A 25,287-nucleotide genomic window follows, 5' to 3' on the forward strand; every position below is an offset into this window, starting at 1 on the left:
ATATATATATATATATATATATATATATATATATATATAATATTTTTATATTTCTATTATACATATACTTAATAATATAAATTACTTATAATATTAATAAGTAATAGTTAATACTATTATTATAATAAGAAAGTAACTTATATTATAACTTTAATTAAAAGTTTTTATAAATTATAATTAATAATTAACCGGACCGAACCGATTATGTTCGGTTCGGTTCTACTGTGTACTACGGTTCGGTTCGGTTCTTATGGTTCATGGAACCGAGAACCGAGAACCGAAAAAAAGGGACCGAGAACCGAACCGGTTGGCCACCCCTAGGAAAATCATCCATCTCTCAACCCAAAAGGCCAAAACAACACGACCCACATCATGGTTTGACTTGGTCAACCCATGTATTCCTTTGCCATTCATTAAACTCTATCTTCAACTAGAGCCCTCCACGTGTAGACCCTGAAACACCCTCTATTACTCCCTACCGTTTCTTCCTCCTTAATCTCATCAACCTACAAACAAACAAAACCCCATTTTCCATTAATTTCAGAGTTGGGGGTTCCTCCTTTGCCCTCCTGTCATGTCGCTCTCCATCTTTCTCTTATGGCTAGTTAGCTTCCCTCTCTTTACTATCCATGCATTGCCTGCTCCTATAGGTAAATTAATATCAAAAGGTCCCCCCACAAAGTTAAAAAAAAAAAACATTTAACATTTCCATTCTTTCTTCCTTTCTCTTCTTGTTCTTGTTATGTTACTCACATCCATTTAATTTTATAGTTTTTTCTTAATGACACCCAAAGGAGAAAAACCAACTATTGCGATCTTGCATTCTTAGTGTACATTTTAATTTAAATTTAACATTAAAAAAATGTACATTTTAAATTTATGGGGTTTTAATAATATTTAGTGTTCTTAAGTCCATCATGTGCATTCTATATTTTGATCTTTTTAAGAGAATATTTTATCCATTTCTATTTCTCTGTCCCTCTAATTTTTCTTGTTTTGTTCTTGTGTGATCTTCATAAACACATAATTCCATAGGATTTCACATAAATTGTGGGGCATCTAACGAAACCACCGAGGGAAGCATCAAATGGATAATGGACGATGGCTTCATCAGCGTCGGGAACATGACGACACTCGATACGCGAGGCTTGATTCCAATTCTCGCTTCTCTGAGGTTCTTCCCCGACGAAACCGCGCGGAAGTATTGCTACACGATCCCTGTGATCAAAGGAGGGAAATATCTCGTGCGAACTACGTATTACTATGGAGGTTTCGATGGTGGAAAGGAGCCACCAGTGTTTGATCAGATCATAGAAGGGAGCAAGTGGAGCACTGTTAACACGTCTGAGAATTATTCGAAGGGTCTCACTTCCTACTATGAGATCATTGTGGCTGCTAGAGGGAAGCAGCTAAGTGTTTGTTTGGCGAGGAATGAGCAAACAAAATCAAGCCCATTTACTTCTGCTCTGGAATTGGAGGATTCCATGTATAACTCTACTGATTTCACCAAATATGCGCTTAGCACTGTCGCTCGCCATAGCTTTGGCTACAATGGCAAGACAGTGAGGTATGGAAATTCTTTTTTGTACTTCTTTTGTTCATTTACTTGTAGGGAAATGATATTTGCACCCACTTTCTCAGCATTTCACCCACTCATGGTTTTCTTTTCTAAAAAAAATGATCTGGACATACCCACATGAATTGAGCATGATTACAACCATTCATCAGACGTGCCCTTACATGGAAATGTCATAGCTTGAAAATCAAACTAAACAGACAATCTTGACCATCCATTTGGAGGACATGAATTTGCACTAAAGAAAATTGGGTTTTATCGGCAGTTAAAATCTCCGATAAAAGTCTTAAAATCTGTCGGTGTAATCTCTTAATCCGCCCGTAAAAATGGTGCTGGTAAACTTATACTGGCAGATACCCAGTATAGGACCCTAATATGGATTAATTCAATCAGTGTCAATATGGACTACCATAAGGGAGTCATCTCTAACATTCCAAACACCACACAGGCACACACATAAATTGACATGAAAAAAAGAAGCGAAACTCATTCCTCTCAATATAAAGCATAATAGAAAGCCTGCCACTTATTTCTCCACTAAGGATGTTATGAGTAGCCACATGACACGATAAAGATCTACACACACACATTCCCTCTGCAGTTTGAGAGATTCAGAGTCCTTCTGTAAAAGTCACTCCCGTACCCGTCAGCCATGACCCACCTTGTATCAAAGACCCCACTGTGAATTTCTTCGCCTCATTCGGATCCTTAATCACCCGATAACCAGCCCATTTAACTCGCCCACTCGTCCCAGCACCCGGTCCACGGTTCAAATACTCCCCGTAATACAAAGTCTTCAATGCAAAATCCCCACTCCATGCCATCCAACCCGCAGAATTAATATGATCACCAATATACGATTGCATAACAACCGTTCGCGAGTACTCCTTCCACGGACGGCCTAGATACGTCGGGAAACTCGCCTTCACCGGAGCCAAATCGGAGCTCGGAGTTATTTGGCAGTCCTGAATTGAAGTCCCAGTGTTCTGGTTCGGATCGGTTCGGCCTTGAGCTGTCACAAGGTTTTGTTGATTGCTCATCGGCTTTCGAGCAATGAGATTGCATTTTTGGAACACTACGGCCGCATCTCCAAATATGAAATCTACGGTGCCGGTAATAGTAGAGTCTCTGTAGAATTGACGCAGAGAGTGGGTGTAGAGAGTGTCTTGGTAGGCGTCGATTTTGCACCGGTTTATGACCGACATGTCGGCTCCGACTCGGAGTGCCACCGCTTGGTGCTTCTCTGGCCCTGCCGTGTTCTGAAACCAGATATCTTGTGCAATGAAACCATCTCCGACCGCAGCTGAGTTGCAAACAAAGAAAACAACATCAATTACTATAGATAGGGCTAAAACTCGTCGAGTCAAATAAAACTCATCTGAGTTGATTCGGCTAGCTAACGAATCTAGTTAGCTTGCATAGAAATATGTAGCTACATCACCAACAAATAAAACCCTTGAATTATTTTAGAAAAATATTATGAGAACATGACCGAGTTTACTGGCTTGCAAATGAAATGACTGACTGACTGAGGGTTTCAAAATGCAGATGTGGGTCAAAATGCGGCCAAAGCAAAACCTAATTAACTCGGTACAATGCGGTTGAGTACTCCGTAGACGCGGCTGAGTACTCACTTTATGCATTCATAACTTGAGAGTGTCAAAGGAATTTTGATTGACTTTGTAAGGTAAAATGAGGAGTCGAATAAGAACGTGGCCAAGGTAAAAGGGAGTTGATAGCTGTAGAAAAAATGAAAAACAAAACTTTAATGCTGAACATAGGACTTAGTATCTAAGATTTGAGATTTCAACTACAACAGATACTGGACAATGTATATAGTCATGCGTACGAAAAATATGTATTTATATTTGAGTTTTTATCGAGTCGCCTCTTACGTTTCGAGTTGACTCAAGTCCGAGTCGATTTTTTTTTTACTTTTTTTTAGTAAGTGAAAGCCATGAATTCACCCCAACATTATATACTATTTCAAATATCAATGTCCAAAAAAATTTCATATTCCATACCTACTGTTGCAGAATTGAAGGTTGTGGCTCCATCTACCACATTGAGGCTGCCTGTTATGATGGTAGAACCCATCCCATCACCAGTTAGCATTAGATTCTTCTTGCTTTTCCCTACCTCAACCTTCTCCTTATAAGTCCCCTTCTTAATATAAATCACATATCGTGACTTACTGTTATCCGGCGCCGCTGTAACTGCTGCTTGTACAGACTTGTAATTCCCACTCCCATCTTGTGCCACAACAACATTAGCATTGATGGCATTTGCCGGAGATTGAAGAAGTTTCCGGTCCTTGGCCATTAACCACGAGGGGAATTTCCCGTTCAACGGCCGGAATACTTCTTTTGAATCGGACGGCGAGATATGATTTAGAAGAGCAAGGGAGGTGCTTGCCAATTCTATCAAATTCTCAAGCTGGGCCTTCATCACTAGTTTGGGTGCACCTTGAAGCCCATCCAAACAAGTGACATGATTGGTGAGCACAGCACTAAGCCATGTATGCGTGTTAGCGTGCGATCCAACCGTTAAAGAGTAATCTAGAGCCAATATCGACTCTCCCAACCGATCTTGTGAAAGATCCATCATCTCCATACAATCGACTAAGCCCGAATCCTGTTTCGGGTCGTTGATCCGGCGCCGGATGCTGTCGGAAACTTGGGCAGCAGTGTTAATGTGGGTCATAGACCTTTTTAATAAGACTTGGAGGAGTTCAACTTCACTAATTGGTACGAGTCTAATTGTGGCCTCTTTGGAGATGATGGAAAGGCATGAAACAGGATTACGGGCGTGGGCACATATATGTAAGTGGTTCTTGGTGGTAACATGGATAGCTACAAGAGCACTTAGGCATAAGACTGTGGCTAATGAAAGTGTAACAAAGAGGGTTTTGCAAGAAGAGATCTTCCTCTTGGGAAAGCCAAGGAGGGGTTGATCTATTGTTGCCATGATGCAAGTGGATGCTGTCTTACAACAAAACCATCATTCCACTGGCCTTATATAGAGGTGGGAGCACTCCATGTGTGTGTGTGTGTGCATGTGTGTCTGTGTGAGAGAGAGAGAGAGAGTTTTGGTAATATCCTTTCTGTAATTCAATTATTTTACTTTGCTAGGTTCCAAGGATTTCCTTCCGCATTTATGTATTATATTCCAATTATTTTACTTTGCTAGGTTCCATGGATTAGCTTCAGCATTTGTGCATTATATTCTGAAATGGAATAATTTCTATATAATAGTCTGAACGAACATGTGAACTCTATGATTTTCTCCATCTATATGGAGTTGTTTATGGGAAATGATATCAACACTCACATGTTATGATAAGAGTCGCTCAAGTCTCTTGTCTTTGCAAGGTTCCAAGGGCTTGAAAGAGCTTTTTGAAAACTGTAATATACTTCTGACAGCCCTTAAAGTACTAAACCCTTGATCGCCTCTTATTAAAACATGTGAGTGTTGATATCATTTCCCTTGTTTATGGCTTGTTTTGTTTTTCTAATATGGAGGCTTGACTCTAGCCTTCCATGGACATCTTGCTATTTGTTTTTTTTTTCACGTGATTATGTTCTCTGATGAATAGGAGAGCAAGTGGTGTCATTTAAACCTTTCTAAAGAGTTTTTATATGATGAAGAGCCGTTCAAAGCAGTATTGGAGTACGAGATACACGTCTCATCCTTGATATTTTGATCCAACAGCAGCTCAGATTTTGACGCAAAAAGTGAGCTGCTGTTGGATCAAATATCAAGGATGAGATCTCCAATACTGCTTCCTAAGGCCTTTCATCATATAAAAAGTTAAAAACTTCCTTTCTAAATATCTTAAAAACTCCCTTTCTAAATATCTTCAAGCTATGGATAGGTCATAAGTCATCATGAAATCCACCAGCAAGCATTTTTCACACTCTTATGTTATAATAACGCTCTGTTTGGTTGCAAAAAGTAGGGAAGATGGCTGAGCATTTCTAGGAATATGAAATACCAAATGTTGTTTGGTTGTCATTTTTTAGCTCAAATCCCATTGGACTACTAGACATGGAAGAGACATCATTATTAGCTTTTTGCTTAGGTGGCGCCTATGTGGCAGGATTGTCCCCCCTACTTTTCCAATGCCAAACCTTGTTTTTGGTAAATTTTAGAGGGTAGAAGAGTAGAATATGAAATGCCATGTGTAATCAGTACTTTTTTCTCTCTTTCTCTCTCTTACACTATTTATTTTGTTAATGACACCCCTCCATTCTCCCACATGCTTTGACATCTAACCAAACACACTACCAAAATTCCCCAAAATTCCCTCTAATCTTCTCCGACAAGTCTACACATATCCCACCCTTGTCACCTCCTTGTTGACTACTACATCCACTAAAATCTCATCTAACCAAATAGAGCCAAGGGAAATGATACCTGCGCTTCTTAAGTCATCATGAAATCCAGCATAACAGAAATGAGGGCACTCGTTAAGGAGCATTTAAAGCACCTATTTTCATGCACCCCACGCATATATCCTCAGACACATTTATTACTGGAGCAATGATTGTAGTCGAGATTTTATTTCCATAATTACAATTTCAACAAAAGAGGCTTGGGTTTGGTTTCTACAAAAATACCCCCACCATGACAAAATAACAAGAATATCCTTATCTCATAAAGATAACGAAAATATCCCTACTTAAATCTCATGAAAAATGACAAAAATACTTATATCTCATAGAAAGTGTTAAATACACCTATTTCTTCGAAAAAAAAAAAAAACTCATATATCATGGAAAATAAAAAGATCGTATCTCATAGAAAATGATCAAAGTACCACTCACTCATAAAAAATGACCAATACACTTATATCTCATAGAAAATAATAAAAAAGACCTATCTAATGCAAGACAATTTACATGGTGGACGGCTCTGCACTTACGTGCAACCCGAAAAAAATACCGGTGGCCGCATTTTTTTGGTGATCCAACCATTCATTTTGTTGGGCCCGGATTTTATGCTCTAATTCAGATCTATTTTATTCTCTAATAAAATTTTCTCCATAGAATGATCTTAACCCTTTGATTTGAGAAGGTTTAAAATGGATACCGCAATATAAAAAAACTACATAGATCGGGGTTAGGATTGAAAATTATTTTTTGGGCACACCCCCAACAAATGAAAAAAATACGTGTGCCGACATTGTTTGGGTGGGTGATCGAACCATTCATTTGTTGGGCCCTAATGTAGATAGTGTGGGCCCGTAAAATCTTCTCCATAGAATGATCTTAACCCTTTGATTTGAGGAATAAAAAAAAATGCATAGATTGGAAGGTTAGGATCATCGATCCTATGAACCAAATACACTATCTCATGAAAATGACAAAAATAAACTTATATAATATAAAATAATAAAATATTTCAATCTCATGAAAAATGGGTTAAGGTACTTTGGCTATTATCTTTTATGACATAGGGGTATTCTTGTTATTTTCTCGTAATAGAAATGAAATTGTGGGAAACGGTTCTCTAATAATAAATGTGTTTTGAGGATAAAAGTGGAGGTACATGAAAATAGGTGCTTTAAATGCTCCTTAACGAGGGCACTCGTTAGCAAAACCCAATTATATTTTTCATCCTCTTTTCAGCTTTTCCACCCCTCCTTTAGCTTTTGCGCCCCACGTTTTGTTTCTTTTCTAGAAGTAAGTGCCTTATCATCATCTTCTGGTTTCAAAGAAAGACAAAAGGAAACGACAATGCAGGCACATGCCCTGTTTTGATCCCTTAATTTAGGGAAATGATTTCAACACAAGTGCACAACTATGTTTTGATACTCATTTTCTTGTCTTTTAGTATTTAATTGCCATTTAAGGCTCTGTTAACTTTTTTTCTCGGGAAAGGAAAAGAAAAGGTTTCCCGGGAATCTCACGTGGCATTAGAAAAAGAAATCCAAGGAAATCGTGTAGGAAAAGGTTTACCGCGCCTGTACACGTGCGCAGGAACTATGTAGGAAAAGGTTTCTTGAGAAACTGCTTGCCCACCCTTTTTCACTAGTTTTCTCGGGAAAGCAAATCCGACCAAAATAGTGGGATTTGGTTTCCCACACTTGTGAGAAAAGAGACATTTCCACATCATTTTTTGGCAATTTCCATGTCATTATTTGACATTTTCTACCTACGCTTGTTACTTTCTCAGGAAAGCAAGTGAACACCAGAATTCTGTCTTGTCAAGATAAAAAGAGGCTGTTTTCCAGGGATTTGCTTTCCCGGGAACGCAAGTGAAGAGAGCCTAAGTTTTTTTTGGAATGACAATAGAACCCAACAAATAGCCATTTCACACATTAACAACAACTTCCTCCTTTTTTTTTTCTTCTGTTCTCAAAATGGCAAAACTACCCCTCCCTGTACCATGTGGCATGTCTGTATTTGTTCGATTCCACTCTCAGTTAGGCAGCCAGTCTCCTTAGCAGTATTCGTTTGGAAAAGGAAATGATGTTTCCACTCTTCTTGTAATTTGTTAATAACATTAGGAAAGAGAAGAAAGTCTCGACCGTTTCTCAAAGAATGAGATTAGGTAGACTCGAAGAGAGAGAGAGACGGTTATATTTAGGAAACGTCAGTTGTAAAACAAATTGTTGTGCCATGAAGAGTAGAGAGAGCTTTTTATGTGCTGGAGAAGAGAGGCAGCTAGGGTTTTCTCTTAGAAGTGAGAATGCTTGAATTTTATCTTTTTTGGTAATTATGCTGGGGTTGAACCTTCGACGAGCTAGAGGCTCAACCCCCTGATGCAGACAATCTTGTTGAGACACGTAAACTCGTGTCTTCGTTATATGGTTTATGATTTGTTAATTATTTTCATTGTGTATGCACCATAAAAACTAAATCACACAAAGATGTGAAACAAAGTTTGCCTCATGATAAAATAATTAACAAATCATAAACTTTCAAAACTTCATTATTTACAACCTGATGCAGACAATCTTGTTGAGACACGTAAACTCGTGTCTTCGTTATATGGTTTATGATTTGTTAATTATTTTCATTGTGTATGCACCATATAGATCGTGTAAAGCCAAATGGATAATTACAACAAAGTGACATCAGAACCGTGGTTGGAGCAATTGTAAGCGAAACCAATCAAGAACAATGAAGTTTTGAAAGTTTGATGGAGATTCTAATGGGAGATGGTATTTCATCATGAGGCAACCTTTGTTTCACATCTTTGTGTGATTTAGTTTTTATTTTGGAGGTGTATAGATCGAATAAAGGATGATCTAGTCGAATGTATTGGGATAGAAAGCAAACAAAATCTGCTTAGATTTCTAAAATTTTCAACATGACATCCTATGTATATCCAATTGAAGTAGCAACCAATGGATCGGCCAGGGTTGAGTTATAAGTATAAAAGATTAAATAAGGCCATCTCCAATGGCTTAAACTTTTGGAGTAATTGGTTTTTTCACATGGTATCAGAGCATATTGCCTAGGTTCAAAATTCATTGATATTAAAATCCACATGTAATGGTCAACCCAAAAGAGGGGCTGCATGTGCCATATGTAGGCCAACCCTAAAAAGAGGGGTCACATGTGAGGGGGAATGATCAGGCTAAAGTTTAATACTTTGTTTTAAAAGCTTATGGAGTGATTCGACTCATGCTTGCTTCTTTTAGCTGCTATGTTGTATGAAACATACAACGATGAACGAAAATTACATGCCTATGTAATAAAAAAACCCACCCCTATTCAAAATAGAATTGAAACCTTATAAAATGAACAATGAAAACAAGAAAAAGAAAAAAGCAAAGCTTAAGAATTAAAAGACATTAAAAAAAACGAAAAGAATAATGATATGGAACCGAACATATGGCCTTTTGTTATCTTAAAATGGAACCGAACCAAACGAAAATCATCCATCTCTCAACCCAACACGACCCACATCACGGTTTGACTTGGTCAACCCATGTATTCCTTGGCCATCCATTAAACTCTATCTTCAACCAGAGCCCTCCATGTGTAGACCCTGAAACACCCTCTCTTACTCCCTACCGTTTCTTCCTCCTTAATCTCATCAACCTACAAACAAACAAAACCCCATTTTCCATTAATTTCAGAGTTGGGGGTTCCTCCCTTGCCCTCCTGTCATGTCGCTCTCCATCTTTCTCTTATTGCTAGTTAGCTTCCCTCTCTTTACTATCCATGCATTGCCTGCTCCTATAGGTAAATTAATATCAAAAGGTCCCCCCACAAAGTTTTAAAAAAAAAAACATTTAACATTTCCATTCTTTCTTCCTTTTTCTTCTTGTTCTTGTTATGTTACTCACATCCATTTAATTTTTTAGTTTTTTTTATGACACCCAAAGGAGAAAAACCAACTATTGCGATCTTACAGTCTTAGTGTACATTTTAATTTAAATTTGCCATTCAAAAAAATGTACATTTTAAATTTATGAGGTTTTAATAATATTTAGTGTTCTTAAGTCCATCATGTGATTTCTATATTTTGATCGTTTTAAGAGAATATTTTATCTATTTCCATTTCTCTTTCCCTCTAATTTTTCTTGTTTTGTTCTTCTGTGATCTTCATAAACACATAATTCCATAGGATTTCACATAAATTGTGGGGCGTCTAACGAAACCACCGAGGCAAGCATCAAATGGATAATGGACGATGGCTTCATCAGCGTCGGGAACATGACGACACTCGATACGCAAGGCTTGATTCCCATTCTCGCTTCTCTGAGGTTCTTCCCCGAAGAAACCGCACGGAAGTATTGCTACACGATCCCTGTGATCAAAGGAGGGAAATATCTCGTGCGAACTACGTATTACTATGGAGGTTTCGATGGTGGAAAGGAGCCACCAGTGTTTGATCAGATCATAGAAGGGAGCAAGTGGAGCACTGTTAACACTTCTGAGAATTATTCGAAGGGTCTCACGTCCTACTATGAGATCATTGTGGCTGCTGGAGGGAAGCAGCTAAGTGTTTGTTTGGCGAGGAATGAGCAAACAAAATCAAGCCCATTTATTTCTGCTCTGGAATTGGAGTATTTGGAGGATTCCATGTATAACTCTACTGATTTTACCAAATATGCGCTTAGCACTGTCGCTCGCCATAGCTTTGGCTACAATGGCAAAACAGTGAGGTATGCAAATTCTTTTTTGTACTTCTTTTGTTCATTTACTTGTAGGGAAATGATAGTTGCACCCACTTTCTCAGCATTTCACCCACTCATGGGTTTCTTTTCTTTAAAAAATGATTTGGACATACCCACATGAATTCAGCATGATTACAACCATTCATCGGATGTGCCCTTACATGGAAATGTCATAGCTTGAAAATCAAACTAAACAGACAATCTTGACCATCCATTTGGAGGACATGAATTTGCACTAAAGAAAATTGGGTTTTATCGGCAGTCAAAATCTCCGATAAAATTCTTAAAATCTGTCGGTATAACCTCTTAATCCGTCCGTAAAAATGGCGCTGGTAAACTTATACATAGGACATAGATAAAATGGTTATACTGTCTAAGTAGAGTGATTGGAATATGTCATTATGGAACCATATATTGCTCAAATTATCTTAGTCTTGCATGCTTTTTATTGTCTTAGAAAAAATGAATGGTAGTAATAGTAGTAGTAGTAGTAGTCATACTTATACTTCGTGTATATATTAAAATACAAATCAAGGTTTCTCAGCGATACCTCTGATAGCTTATCTGAGCAAGCTTATATAAATAGGGTATGTAGCTATGTTGTTTGGGTTATGTTATATGTTGATTGTATAGGACCTAACACAAATAGGGTGTCCCTAAGAAATCATCTCCATAGGATCATGGTAAGAGTTGATTTTGTTAGTGTATTAGGGTTTAAGCAAGGATGCTTAAAGCATTACACCCAAGGTATCTAGTTTGGAATACCTAGTTTGTTGCCTATTATATACCCAACAGATTTGTGGAGGTTTAAAATGGACGTCTAGAAAATGGGTTCATTTTGTGCTTCTACAGATCGAATGGTTAGGATGATTGTATGGAGATGGTTTGTTGGGAAGACCCTATCTATGTCAGGTTCTATGGAATGAATGGGTTGGATGAGTCAAACAACATGGCAGATGGTGTATTCATAGTAGCTTGCTCAGATAAGCTATCTGAGCTATAGCTCAGAAACCTCGCCCCCATTAAAAAAAAATGTGTGCTTCTGAATTTTTTCTCTAACTATTCCCAATGATTTCCCGCCTCACTGAATTATTCATGAATTCAATTTTGTTAATATAATTTTATAAAACTACATGTGTTTCCTAATATCATGAAGAAATGAAAAGGAAAACAAATTTTTTTGTTGCAAATAATTTTTAGACACAATTTTCTAAATTGGGTAGTTTTTGGAGAGTTGCTTTCCAAGTTTTTTGCCTCTAATAGTGACTAACTAACTATGAGAATTTTGAAACTAGCTTTCCAGATGATCCCTTCAACCGGTATTGGCAACCATTCAGAGACAATGACTACCCATCAGTTAGCTGCCATTCCAATGTATCTTCATCGGAATTTTGGAACCTCCCACCGGTAAGGGTGATCGATAGCGCTTTGACGACGAGCCGAGGCAAGACACTCCACGTGCAGTGGCCACCGATGGCGCTCCCTACTACCAATTACTACATTTCTCTCTACTTCCAAGACAATCGAACTCCAAGCCCGTATAGTTGGAGAGTGCTCGATGTTTCCATAAATGGGAAGAATTTCTACAAGAGTCTCAATGTTTCGACCACCGGCGTCACAGTCTATGGGACGCGTTGGCCTCTATCAGGGCAGACTGAAATCACTTTGACTCCTCAAGCTGGATCACCGGTCGGACCTGTCATCAATGCCGGCGAGATCTTTCAGTTATTGCCTCTTGGTGGAAAGACTGTTACTAGAGATGGTAGCTACATTTCTTAAACACAAAGGATTGTTCTCTGTGGGGATAGAAAGCCCGGGTTTATTTTATCCTTGGATAGACTTGGTATCCACAGTTCAAGTCGACTTTATTAGATAAAATATTACCAGAACAAAATTAGTGAATGGACAAGATAATTTCAATATAAAATTAACAAAGTAAGATAAATAGACCCAAGAATAGCTTATCCAAGGGTTTATATCACCATGGAGAACAGTATAGCCGGAAAAAGGATAGAGGAATCATGTGATGTGTGGGTCGTATATGGAACCACATATGCTACTCTGAGATAAAAAGGAGCAAATGTGTACATTGATTAACACAACTTTAAATGTGGGCTCCATTAAAAATGGGTTGAAGGAAATAGCCATCCAAGGCGGGCCGGGCTACGGTTTCAGATCTTTGTACATTTTCCAGGCAAGCATAGAGATGGGCCTCTGTATGTGGACCCGTAAATATCATATAATTCTCCTAATTGAGCTATTCTCTATGGGGATAGCAAGCTGGGGGTTTATAATATCCATGGACATACATGCTATCTTCTGTCCATATCGACCTTTGTTCTTGGATAAAGGATCAGTATAACAAAATTGGTGGACAGTACACAATATAATTTCAAATTAGATAAAGGAAAAGTAGAACAAAATTTGTGGACAGTACACTATAATTTCAAATTAACTTATGAAAAAAGAATATCTAATCGCCTGAACAGCTAATCCAAGGATTTCTGTCCTTGTGGTGAACAGCCACAGTTAGGCATTAAGTCCTGTCTTTTACCTACAGTAAATGAATCACCTAATTTAACCACAGTACAGAAATTGGAAGGGAAGTAAGAACATGGAATGTGTAAATTAGCCTTTTCTACAAGATATTAGTGCTAATTCATCCTTTCTTGGAACAATATCACCATAATTCTGAAAACCCACTTCGTCCCTTTACCTACCATTTCTATTTGGATTTTTGAAAGTCTTTTCACCTCTACAAGAAGAAGTCTTGCTTAGAGCTCTCTTCTACCCTTGGCAATATCACAAACCTCTGGTTACCCCAAAGCAAATGAAGATCAGAAAGCTCCAGTCCTTGTAAGACTCTATCTAGATGTCCATAAGTTCCAAATAGTGTAGTTTGAATTTGTTCCTGAATCTCTCTACTATCAATTCATCACAATTCAAATCCATGTTTCGTTTTTTGCTTCTGAGGAGTCTCCTTGCACTCAACCTAATCTTTGATACTTTACACATTGACCAATACACTGATTTAAATTGGAGTTTTTTCTGCTTCCTTTACAGTGAATGCCATGGAAGAAGTATCAAGAAGCTTGAACAACCCCCCTGCTGATTGGAGTGGAGATCCCTGTTTACCCCGTAACAGGTCATGGACAGGGGTGACATGTTCCCAAGGCAGCCATGTACGAGTAGTCTCTCTGTGAGTATAAAATTTCTGCCTGCATAATAGACTATTGTAGTATGTCTTTGGTAAATTCCAATGCTTGAAAACTCGTACTCAGATACGAACTCGGTAAAAGGAAAGCTGAGTCGGGCACCTCAATTTTTAAGTGAGTCGGCCAGGTCAGAGGTGCTTTCTATTGACTTGGTAGAGCCAAACCAAAATTGACTCGGGAAGTTTTTAAACAGTGATAAATTCTAGAACTATGTTATTTATAAGGTCGACTTAAAATGTTATGTAAATACTACTTTTTTTTCTGTGATTCTCTCATCTACTGTGTATAATGAGCTGTTTTTTGCTGAACTTGCTGCAGGAACCTAACCAGCTTTGGCCTCTCTGGGTCGTTGTCGCCCAAAATAGCCAATTTGACCGCACTATCTAACATGTAAGCATACTTATTGGATGAACCAAACTTCTAAACAACAAAAATACAAAAATTAGTAGGTTTGAACTGTCATATGAACTGAGTCACATGGGTCAACTCGGTTAAACTCACTAAACTGGTAATACTAGTGCTGGTTAAAATTTCAGTCCAAACCCATCTCAGCTGAGATATTGTTATTGGTGATGACCACAGTTGGTTGGGTGGGAACAAGCTCTCAGGTTCCATTCCAGATTTGAGCCATTTGACAGTACTCTCTTCACTGTAAGCTCCTCTTAAATAGCTTTACTTCAAATGCCATGTTAGTTTTATTTGACATCTTTTTTATCTTTGCTTCTTGTATGCAAGGCATTTGGAGGACAACAAGTTCAGTGGTAAGATCCCTGAGTCACTGGGGCAACTCAACAACCTAAGGGAACTGTAAGTTCTTACACATTTTCCTTTTGATCATGAGATGATAGAAGAGCCACTTCCATAGAAAGTAGTTGGTAACTTGGTATCTCACTCTCATTTTGCATGTGGGTCTTCCTAATTTGTCTCACAGATATCTCCAAAACAACAATCTCGAGGGAGACGTTCCAGATGATCTCAAGAAGAGAAGTGGGATAATCATTCAGTAAGTCCAAAACCCGATTTTCTGTTCCCCTTCCCAACATAATCTGTTTCCTTGGTTGCTGATTTTTCTTCTTGTGTATCAGGGTTTCTCCTGGGAACCATATTACAGGAGATACATGAATACAAAATGGTGAGAAGGGTGAGAGGAGCAAAAAAATCATCAGAAAAACGATTAGGGAAATGGGGAGTATTCTACCCTCGGAAGTGTAAGTTGGCCTCATGAGAGCGGCAAACTGGACATTGGAGCACTCAGTTGCAATTAAGATAGGGTCTTCCTAGGCCCCATTTTATTGTTGATTTGGATTCGGGATGGGTAGAATGGAATGTTTTCATTTTCCGTCTTTCTATATATAATATATTCTATCAAATATATACTTCCTGTATATCCGTTATATGAATGAAATGATGAAAATGTGACACAATTATATTTCGTTTGTTGTTTCTATATCAATCAACAAAGCTTCTGATTATCTGGAGTGGTACCACAAGGTCTCAAACATATCTGGTGGGCACCACATGAATAGGAAATAGCCCAAATTATAGTGATTGGCCAATCTTGCATTGCGAATGGTTAGAAAAAGTACATCAAATTTTTAACAATTAAAAACCACACAAACAAAGCAATTTGGAACAACGTTGTGACCTGCGAGATCAACATCGGTTATCATCATATACATCAGATTGATGGTGGGAAAAATGTGGCATGAGTATGAACTTCATGCAGGGTGCAAAAAGCACAGTATTTAGTTTGGTCATAAACATGAATTTTGGTAACCAAGGACATTGCAACAAAAGAAATTGCCACACATGTTTAAAGGCTAACCCAAATGAGAACCCCGCCAAAGGTAAGACTTGAACGAGTCTTTTATTGGCACTGTCAATTTTCATTAACCAGGGTAAGTCAAGGGAGTTTCTTTTAGACTGGTAGCGTCAAACTCAAGTTCAAATGAGAACCCAATCCAAGATAAAACTGAGTTGACTCGGGTGAAAGGATGACTCACTCAGAGTTTTTAAACAGTGATAGTTTTTTTTTTTTTTTGAAAATTAACGATAATTTTATTAATCTAAAATGAGGGACTAGATGTCCCATTACATCAAGCACAATCAGGAATTCGGCACAAAATGCCTACAGAGGATCTAGAGAATTAAAATAAATTACATTCGTTCCCATTGCAGAGACACCCTCTTTGGCCAGTGCATCCGCTGAAGAGTTGGCCATTCTCCTCCGGTGAACAAGTTGAGGATGAAGACTACGAACAAGATCCCGAATCCTGTCAATGATGTGGTTTAATCTCCATGGCCCTCCTCCTTGGTTTCCGGCCCAACCAACAACATTCGAGGAGTCCCCTTCCACAATCAGCGGACCTAAATTATTATTAGCATACCAGCGAAGACCAAAGAGAAGTCCCCTCGCCTCGGTCTCATTTGCATTACATGTCCCCGCAGATCCTGAATACGACATTATAGTCCTCCTCGAATTAGACCACCAAAGCCAGCGGGGCCTAGATTCCCTAATGAACTGCCATCAAAATTTAATTTTAACCATCCCTCCCCTGGAGCTACCCATTGCGGAGTAATTAAATTCCAAGGCTTTCTTTCGAACAGCACCACATTCCAGTTTCTAAGGCAAGCCTAGTTGGATATGATAGATTTCCATTCGCCTTGCCCAAGCAATGAGAGATAATTTTATTTCAAGGGCAATATGTTTCTAATGCCTAGCTTTATAAGAAAAGATTATGTTATTCCGTTCCTTCCAAACATGCCATATGATTGCAAATGGTAGGGCTTTCCTTAATGATTCACCCAGACATTCGTGGAAGGCACCCCACCAATTTAGTAAAACATCCGATATATCCTTCTGCATAACCCAAAGGAGTCCAAAGGATCGAAATATTGCATTCCATATACAGTTCGAATACGAACAGTGTATAAATAAATGATCGATTGACTCCTCAGCCGCACAACATAGAATGCACTGATAGTTACAAGGAAAATGCTTACAAGAAGTCATTTCTATGATCCTCCCTAAGAAACACTAACTTGGCATCTGGGCCCCACTTCTGGCTGGTTTATGTGATTAGATCCATTGTTCAGAATGCCGAACATATCTTTTTTTACAAAATGACATATTTTGCCCCCACTATGTTTGATTTTACACATCCTGTCTACAAGACTAGAGCCCTTATAGTAAGGGTAGAGATGGAATGTTGCAACTCATTTACCCTCTGTATTCTATTGCGCGAGGAAATAAAAGCAAAGGTGTTTGTCTTTGTGGTGGATAAGCAAGTTCCCTTCTATCTTTTTCTCTTTTCTGGCAATGATATCCCCAGTCCATTGTTTTAGTGCCTACACTTTTCTAGTTAGTTTCTTTTGCAGATTTTCTTCGGGGAAGAAGACCTTTCCCTTTCATGAGAATAATGAAGAAAATCCCTTCAGAGTCTCTTCCAATCTCTTCCAGGGACTTTTTAAAGGTCCCTTTAGAATCTCTTCCAGATACACCCCAAAGGGAAAAGACATTTCTCTTCCGGGAGAAAAATGATAAAGACGGTGGTTTCCTCCCAAAAGATAAAGACAGCGGTTTCCTCAAAAGAAAGAAGACCTTTATTTTTCATGAGAAGGATGAAGAAAATTCATTTAGAGTCTCTTCCAAGGACTTTCTAAAGGTATCTTTAGGATCTCTTCCCAGAGACTCCCTAAATGGAGAAGGCCTTTCTCTTCTGGGAGAAAGATGATAAAGACAGCGGTTTCCCCCCAAAAGATAAAGGCGGCAGTTTTCCCTCAAAAGATAAATATGACGGTTTTCCCAAAACAAAGAAGACATTTCTCCTTCGGAAGAAAGAAGAAAATCCCTTTATAATCTCTTTCCAGAGACTCTAAAGGTCCCTTTAGGATCTCTTTCTAGAGACTCCATAAAGGGAGAAGACCTTTCTCTTAGAGGAGAAAGACGAGAAAAATGACACCTCCCAAAAGGAAAATGAAGAAAGTTTGAGAAGATGAAGAAAGTCCCCAAGGCAAAGAAATTTCATCCGAGAAGATCTGTTAACAAAAATCAAATCTTTCTGGAGGATAATTAATTAAAAGTTGTATTTAGATAGGGAACCTCTTGATGAATAATTAGAGGTATTTTCTTTCTTCAAGAAATGTAATTAACGGCCAATAAAGCCGGAAGTGTACGATCCCTACCAAAATTAATGAAACCTCTTTTCACGAGAGGGAAATTTGATGTCAATGCATTTTATGTGTATGATTATCTTTTTCATGTATGTGAAATTTGTTGCGAACAACGGTAACATGGGTGCCTTCCCAAATTGACATAATGGGGACATGATGTTTGATTGGAACTTCACCTCAAGAAGTACTTTCACAAGCCATGCTTTTTCATCACATGGAGATTCTTATATCCAACATGTGCCAACCTCACATGCGAAAGATCTGGAGTCTCACTCTGTCTACTCCTCTCCATGTATTAATTCTCAAACGACATCTCATACATCAATCATCATTTCTTCCATTCGATAATACCATCTACACAGACTTTAACAAACCTCGTCATGTCCTCGGGTCCAAACAAAACATATCATCCTATAGTTGTTATCTGTACAATATAGACAACGAATTCGTCGTTGTATTTGTGATATTAGACACCTCACAAGATACTGGGTACTCACCAAAATTTTGCGATGATTTGCACATTGGTGGAATAGAAGTTATTAGGGGAAGAAGGGTCCACCGGGAATGAATGGGAAGATGGAAATATTGGAAGAAGAAAGAATTTTTTTGGTTAGATGCTTCACTGGATGGTGTGAATTATCACCTACAACTTCGGTGTGCAACAGAAATGCCCTTCACTTCTATTTTTGCACTGGTAGCAACATGATTCAGCAAGCTTGAAACCACGATCATACAATCTAAGGTAACAATTCAAAACTCTTATCGCCATCTAGAAAAGAAAATAATTTCCGACGGTACCATAGAGAATCTAGTGAAAGCATTATACAAGTGTTTAACGAATAGCAAACAATTTCCCTTCATTTACTTCTGAACCAAACAATTTCAGTAATACATGAACTAGTTAAAACTTTTGGTACTCATTTGAAGCAGAGAATTCTCATTCAATACAACTCCACTAACACTGCTTATCTATAACTTTGAAAAGATGAGCAATTGTAGGTGGTGTCATTGGGCACAGTAGACCATCTTTAAGACAGGCCATTTTATTATTTATGTCCTGTACTTTTTCAGATAGATCATAGCAACATAAATAGTTTACCTGAGATAAATGGCAAGTAGTCAAAGCCAAATAAGACTACAGGTTTCAGCCATATGTTGGATTGTGCCAAGAGCTAAGCGGACTGAGGTTTCATTAGATCATCACGAGGCCTCCACAACCCCAACCTGTACTTGTGGGTGTACTTCAGAATCAATTTCCTGTGTTTGCAGGGGATGCCGAGTTTCTTAAGCTTGAGAGTCCTGGTGACAAGCAGCTTCTGAAAGTCTTCAATCTCAGTCTCGAGCTTTACGACGTGGGTTTCGACGCCTCTTCCGACTCCGTTCAGGAATTCTGGAATTCCCACCTTCACTATGTAGGATGGGTTGGATTTGGAGAAGAATCTGGGGAACCCGAGAAACGAATGTGGCGGTAAGAGAGTAGTTGATCTGTTGGAGAGGATTTTCTTCCATGTCATTGCCATGGCTGCTGCACACACCAAGACAAGCCATATAAGTATTGTTATTGGTAGTCGTAAACAAGGATTTAATTGTCAAGCCACGAACACATCGAAAGATATTCTTCCTCCATTTCACAGTAATATCCTTAATAAACCATTGTTTCAAGGGGATATTAATAGGAAAAATAAAAGATGCATGTTGCTGCCCTCAAACTTCAAAAGCATGAAACTTGAGCCAATGGAGTAACCCCCTAAACATGAACTTTAAAAATAGTCCAAATAAAACAGCAAACATGCTTTTACGAGAAGATCTCTTTAGGGATTCCACTATTGCAATCCTCCTTAAGATGGCCGGATGCAAGCCCTTTTACAAGCTTTTACGCTCCAAGGGATTTAAGAACGGCGCCCTTCCACTCTTCAAATCTTCTCAAAAGTATAACTTGTGAATGCCTTCTTTTAAGGTATTACACCTCTTCAATGCAAGAAACTAGGTATACATAATCTTATACAAAATGTAAAGATACACTGATTTTATTTTGAATATTCCTTTATGTAAAAGCTCTGTGATTTTGTGTGTGAAGTAAGCATTCTATTGATAGTCATATTCATACTGCAGGGTGAAGTGTTGATCTGAAATCGACAGCCTACAGCATTGAACTTATCAAGGATCTAGCGCCAACTACATCCAAATCAAACCTTAGACCATGCTCACATAACCATATAGAAAGAAGTGTTTGGAGTTTGTGATGAAAATTATAGGAAGAGTTGACCTTTATCACAAGGGTGAGAAAGTGCTGGGTGGAAGGCAGAGCAACTACCAAAGATGTATAGATCGCTTAACTTTTACATAAATTCAAAAAATGGAAAAACTCCAAAATTTTCAAGGGAAGTTATGGGCTGTTGAACCAAAAGATAATGAAGCGATAAAGGAACAAGATTATTAGATGCAAAAAAAATATATTTTACTAATGTATGGTAATGAATGAGAGGTGGTCTTCTAGCTAGGGCTGCAACTCAGGTCGGGCGGGTCGGGTTTTGAAGAACCCAACCCTACCCTATCCGAGAAATATCTCGGGTCGGGCTTTTTTACGGAAAACCCACGATTCTCAAACCCGACCCTACGCATGATAAATCTTGGGTCGGGTCGGGTTTTTTTACGTTCACACAATTTTTTAAGAAAAACTCTTGTTTGGCAAGGCAACTCAACTCAAGTAGAAAAACTCAAGCATGGCAAACTCTTTAGTGCATTAACTAATAACTAGTCCAAAGAGAATAAATTGATGCATTACCAAATGAAAATGATTAACTCATATGAGATAAACAACAAACTATTTAGTGCATTAACTATTTAGTTGAAACTTGAAACCCTAGAGCTAAAGGAGGGAAACGAACAGAAGATGGAAAGAGTCCCTGTGATTGTGTGCGTGCGTGAGTTTTACTTTTAAGTTTTCACTTTTAAAGTAACAAAGTTTTAGAAAAAAAAAATACATACTATAACTTAAGTAACTCGGGTCGGGTCGGGTTGGGCCCCTTCAAACCCGAGATTCATGTGGGCTTTTGGATCGTAGACCCGGCTCAACCTGAAACCTGAGAAACATGAACTCCCAGCTCGACCTGAAACCCGAGAAACATGAACCCAACCCAAGCTATTTTCGGGTCGGGTCGACCCAAGTTGCAGCCCTACTTATAGCTGGATCTCAACTCTAGGACCAATTTTATAATTTAACATTGTGGATTGTGGGAGATGCTCTAATGCAAAGACAAGTAGTAGGGCCCGCATACTTGATTTGATGACATAAGCTAGCCTCATTTAGGTATCGCAACCGAAAATTGCAACCGGCATATGCAGACAAGGATGCACAGTTACAATACAATGAGCCCCAAGTCCTCTAAACGTTCTAGCCTTTTGTTTATAATCAATGCCTCCCTACCACTTCCACCATTGTAATTACTAATTAGACATAATTTTTTCACGGGCTGTGTGTCACCGTACCAATTCGTCATGTGTGGATGATGAGATTCCAGTGATACAAAGCCAATTCCAATGAACTTATCGAATGCTCCCGTTGGCGTGCATCCAGCAGGAAGAATTTTCCAATTATGAGTTGGGCGCTTTAACCATTCAGTCATGGATGCATAACAGGGATCATCGTGCACCTCGAATAACCAAATTCCAATTGAAATGAAATCTTTATGAGGAATCAATGAAATGACATCAATTCAAATTCTGGATCTTCGAAATAAGAGATCCAAATTCCAGTTTCATATAGACATATTTTTGGCTCCACAATTCTAATTTATCTTGAAACATGCATACTTCCTAGGAACTTTGTTTATATCCATTTACTTTAACGCCGCTCATTACTTTAATAAACCCTGCGCTAGCCAAAGTTTCTCAATTAACATCTTAAAACTAAAATACATGGAAAACTGCTCCAATGTTCAGGACTCAGCTATATTAATAGCTGATAAGAAAAAAACACATGTGACTAGAAAGTCAATGGCATGGATTCAAGCTCGCAGAGCATCTTCCTACAAGACTGTCACAGAAAGATGCATCAATACATCTTTAAGGGGAAGATAAAGGTTAAAATTTTACTAAATCATAGGGCAATATATACATTATCAGTAAAGACAAGGACAATTTATGTAATCCAGCTATGAGACACTAGCAACTGGCTTCCTCAAGCCCCATCCCCTTCATCATTTCATCATGAATCTCCATGGCCTTTCTCATCCCTGTTCACGAAAAAAGTGTTCCTTTCATAATTGAAAAAAAATTCAGTAAAGAGACAAGCAGCTGTTTACGCAAATCCAGATATGAGACGCTTGTAATTGGCCTCATCCGGCTTTAGCCCCTTCTTCACCATTTCATCGTGAATTTTCATGGCTTCTCTCATCTCCTTTTCACGACAAAGTGTACTTATCATAATTGAAAAACTAGAACTACTCACTATATTTTTTCTTCTCATACAATCAAATATATAGGTTGCTTCTTCAATCCTCCTTTCCATACAAAGCCTATCAAGAAGTACATTATAAGATGTAACATCTAAACTTCCTCCCAATTTCTCCATCTTATCATGCAACACAACTGCCAAATCAGCACGCCCATCAGTACAATAATGCTTTACCAACGAGCAACAACAAGAGGCGTCAGGCAAGAAACCCTTCTCTAAAATGGCATTCAAAAGATCATCTGCTTCCTGAAATCTACCTTTAGTACATTGAGCAGCTATATATTTCGAAAGATCACAAGAACTAGGAACAAAACCCTTGCCGATCACATCCTTTAACAATGCATTCACTTCCTCCGATGGTTCTTCCTTGCAAATGACACTCACAAGTGCATTATAACAACTAACATTAATAGCAATTTTCCTTTCCAAAATAATTCTATACACCCTCATTGATTCCTTCACCCTTCCTTCATTGGAAAATGCCTTCAGCATACACACATATGAAGCATCTTGTAAGTTAATCATTTCATCCTGAGATCTCTCAAAGAAGAATTCAACCGCATATGTCTTCCCCATTCCACAAAGCTTCTGAATTATAAAATCATAATCCGAAAAAGGCATCTTTGGCAGGAATCCCCTGTCAATCATCTCTCTCATTATAGAATCAATAACTCCAACATCTTTGAATTTACAAGCTCCATCAAGAATTGAGCTATAGGTACTAAAACCCGGCTCAAAATTATTCCCATACATCTCGTTCAAGAGATCAACCGCAACTTTAAAACTCCCAATTTTACAGTAACTATCTATAATCAAATTATACACAACAACATCCGAAATAAACGAATTCAACAACCTTACAGCCTTCACGAGCTTCCCTTCTTTGCAAAGAACCCTAACAAGTAAGACCCAAGTAAGCGAATCCGATACAACTCCACTGCGAACAACGGCAGAGTAAAAACACCAAGCCAATCTCATCTCATCTGCAACGCATAAAGCATCAAGCAATGCGTTGCAGGCAGGGAGAGAGGGGAGATATCTGTAAACCCTAATTCTTCTAAATATCTCTAGACCGTCAAAAACTAAACCTTTTTTCGAGTAATTTTCTAGAAAAAAACTAAGAACAAGAGATCTAGAACCACTATCCCTACAGATTTTTACCATCGAATCGAGAACTATCGATATGGGGTTTGATTTCATCAGCGAATCATCCAAGAGAGGTTTGGCAGGTTCTCGAAGGTTGGATTGGAGTAGGATTTCAATTAACTTGCAGTAAGATTTGAGATCTGGTTTAAACCCTAATTTTTGTTTTGTCCAGTTGAAGAAATGGAGAGAGATTTCGGCATTGTTGTTGGTTTTATGAAGGATGTCGATGAAGAGATTGGGGGTGAGATTGGAGGAGAGATTGAATTTTCTGAGAAGAGGGATCCAATTTTTTCTCTGTAAAAGGATGGTAGAGATTTCGAAAACGAGATTATTTTGTTTGATTTGGTTTCGCCATTTGAGAGAGGTTGCTGCGGTGGAAAATTTTGAGACGAGATGTGATTTTTTCAGAAGCATTTGAAAAGAAAGAAAGAAAGACAAATATTTGGAGGAGATGCGACACTGACCTGTTTCTTTCCAAGGATGTGTGTACTTACTGGTTGCAACAGCTTCTCTTCTTCGAATGTTTTAAAAGAGAATTCTGCGTAGCAATATTCGCGTAGGGCAAATGGGCGGGGCGTTACATTTAGTGCAACTCAGGTCGGGTTCAGCCCGTAAAAAAAAGTCGGATCGGGTTAGGGTTTTCCCAACATCGATTGAGTTCGGGTCGGGCTCGGCTTGGGCAACCCGACCTGAGTGAAACCCGACATTTTTAATCAGTTTTTTTTTTACTAAGCTTAAAAACTCGGGTTGGGTCAGGTTGTGTTCGGGTTCGAAAAAGGGTTGGGTCTCGTCGGTTGAAACTTAGATCAGGTCGGGTTCGGGTTGAATAGATGGTTCCTCGGGTCGAGGTTCAAGTTGGCCTCAACCCGACGCCACCCAACCCGAGCTGCACCCCTAGGGGGCGACTCACAAAAGGTGGGTCCGAGTCCACTCCATTAAAAAGCACACTACTTTCAAGAAAATGCGATTCATCTGATTTTAGTAAAGGGCATTTGCTAGTGAGGGCATTTCACAAATGGGCTGTTGTAGGGCTGCAACAGGGTCGTGTTTTTCAAAACCCTAGCCCAACCCTGGATCCCATTATCTCGGCTCTGACCCGCCCTGACCCTGAGTTAGGGCTGAAAAACCTCAACTCATTGCCCGCCCTACAGGGCTCAGTGCTGGCCCTGGTCCGTCCTGATTGGCCTTGATTAGGCAGGGCCGACCCTAATTGACCCTAGTGCAAATACATGTTAAGAGTGTTAAAAATAAAGCAACCACATATCATATAGAACAAATTGATCAATTAACAGAGAAAGGGAACAAAATAAGACAACATGAATTCAACAACATGACGGGCAATAGAGACAATTAATAATAATAATATAAAGAAACATCAATTCAAGATAATAGAAAACATTAGCAAAAAAAACATGCACAGATGGTTCAATTCTATAATAGAAAACTTAGGGTCGGACCAGGTCAGGGTACCCGAGGCATTAACCTAGAACCCAACCCAACCTGAGTCAGAGTCTAAAAAAATGAACCCTGACCCGCCCTCAGGGTTGGAAAATCCAGCCCTGACCCTGTTCGGGCTCAGGGCGGG

General features: G+C 38.8%; 4 protein-coding genes and 1 long non-coding RNA gene across 7 annotated transcripts; 2 read left to right on the top strand and 3 right to left on the bottom strand.

Annotated features, from left to right (window-relative positions):
* The first annotated feature begins 513 nt into the window (after positions 1 to 513).
* On the top strand, positions 514 to 4,836 carry LOC143892940 (uncharacterized protein At1g24485-like). 2 transcript variants are annotated; one of them, XM_077397860.1, is made up of 3 exons: positions 514 to 650; positions 1,036 to 1,567; positions 3,125 to 4,836. In XM_077397860.1, exons 1-3 carry the CDS (start codon positions 575 to 577, stop codon positions 3,156 to 3,158), a joined length of 642 nt encoding a protein of 213 aa, XP_077253975.1. In that variant the 5' UTR covers positions 514 to 574; the 3' UTR covers positions 3,159 to 4,836. The 2 variants fall into 2 exon arrangements, with proteins under 2 accessions (XP_077253975.1, XP_077253974.1); XM_077397859.1 differs by having other exon boundaries at positions 1,036 to 4,836.
* Positions 2,052 to 4,659, bottom strand: LOC143892939 (pectinesterase-like). Its single transcript, XM_077397858.1, has 2 exons — positions 3,601 to 4,659; positions 2,052 to 2,879 (listed from the first exon to the last, which is right to left on the bottom strand). The coding sequence occupies exons 1-2, from the start codon at positions 4,541 to 4,543 to the stop codon at positions 2,188 to 2,190; spliced, it is 1,635 nt and encodes a 544-aa protein (XP_077253973.1). The 5' UTR covers positions 4,544 to 4,659; the 3' UTR covers positions 2,052 to 2,187.
* Positions 4,837 to 9,490: 4,654 nt separating the features above from the next.
* LOC143846476 (putative LRR receptor-like serine/threonine-protein kinase At1g51810) lies at positions 9,491 to 15,344 on the top strand. Of its 2 annotated transcripts, XM_077354913.1 has the most exons (9): positions 9,491 to 9,774; positions 10,160 to 10,700; positions 12,008 to 12,474; positions 13,776 to 13,911; positions 14,246 to 14,317; positions 14,510 to 14,578; positions 14,663 to 14,734; positions 14,859 to 14,930; positions 15,013 to 15,344. In XM_077354913.1, the coding sequence occupies exons 1-9, from the start codon at positions 9,699 to 9,701 to the stop codon at positions 15,047 to 15,049; spliced, it is 1,542 nt and encodes a 513-aa protein (XP_077211028.1). In that variant the 5' UTR covers positions 9,491 to 9,698; the 3' UTR covers positions 15,050 to 15,344. The 2 variants fall into 2 exon arrangements, with proteins under 2 accessions (XP_077211028.1, XP_077211029.1); XM_077354914.1 differs by lacking the exon at positions 15,013 to 15,344 and having other exon boundaries at positions 14,859 to 14,934.
* Positions 15,345 to 18,870: 3,526 nt separating this feature from the next.
* Positions 18,871 to 24,360, bottom strand: LOC143892942 (uncharacterized). The gene is made up of 2 exons (XR_013255659.1): positions 24,167 to 24,360; positions 18,871 to 19,625 (listed from the first exon to the last, which is right to left on the bottom strand). It is a non-coding gene; the product is annotated as an uncharacterized LOC143892942 (long non-coding RNA).
* On the bottom strand, positions 22,174 to 24,160 carry LOC143892941 (Tetratricopeptide repeat (TPR)-like superfamily protein). The gene has a single exon (XM_077397861.1). The coding sequence runs from the start codon at positions 24,114 to 24,116 to the stop codon at positions 22,401 to 22,403; it is 1,716 nt and encodes a 571-aa protein (XP_077253976.1). The 5' UTR covers positions 24,117 to 24,160; the 3' UTR covers positions 22,174 to 22,400.
* Positions 24,361 to 25,287: the final 927 nt, after the last annotated feature.

The sequence above is a fragment of the Tasmannia lanceolata genome, unplaced genomic scaffold (assembly GCF_043159265.1).
Source record: "Tasmannia lanceolata isolate RefF3 unplaced genomic scaffold, GAP_Taslan_0.1 ptg000015l, whole genome shotgun sequence".
Classification (NCBI taxonomy): domain Eukaryota; kingdom Viridiplantae; phylum Streptophyta; class Magnoliopsida; order Canellales; family Winteraceae; genus Tasmannia; species Tasmannia lanceolata.

Bases quoted from the DNA above. Each gene is read 5' to 3' on its own strand.
- LOC143892940 (XM_077397859.1), top strand. From the start codon at position 575: ATGTCGCTCTCCATCTTTCTCTTATGGCTAGTTAGCTTCCCTCTCTTT. The intron at 651-1,035 runs GTAAATTAATAT...ATAATTCCATAG, and splicing joins TGCATTGCCTGCTCCTATAG to GATTTCACATAAATTGTGGG.
- LOC143892939 (XM_077397858.1), bottom strand. From the start codon at position 4,543: ATGGCAACAATAGATCAACCCCTCCTTGGCTTTCCCAAGAGGAAGATC. The intron at 2,880-3,600 runs GTATGGAATATG...TTTGCAACTCAG, and splicing joins CTTCAATTCTGCAACAGTAG to CTGCGGTCGGAGATGGTTTC.
- LOC143846476 (XM_077354913.1), top strand. From the start codon at position 9,699: ATGTCGCTCTCCATCTTTCTCTTATTGCTAGTTAGCTTCCCTCTCTTT. The intron at 9,775-10,159 runs GTAAATTAATAT...ATAATTCCATAG, and splicing joins TGCATTGCCTGCTCCTATAG to GATTTCACATAAATTGTGGG. The intron at 14,579-14,662 runs GTAAGCTCCTCT...CTTGTATGCAAG, and splicing joins TTGACAGTACTCTCTTCACT to GCATTTGGAGGACAACAAGT.
- LOC143892941 (XM_077397861.1), bottom strand. From the start codon at position 24,116: ATGCTTCTGAAAAAATCACATCTCGTCTCAAAATTTTCCACCGCAGCA.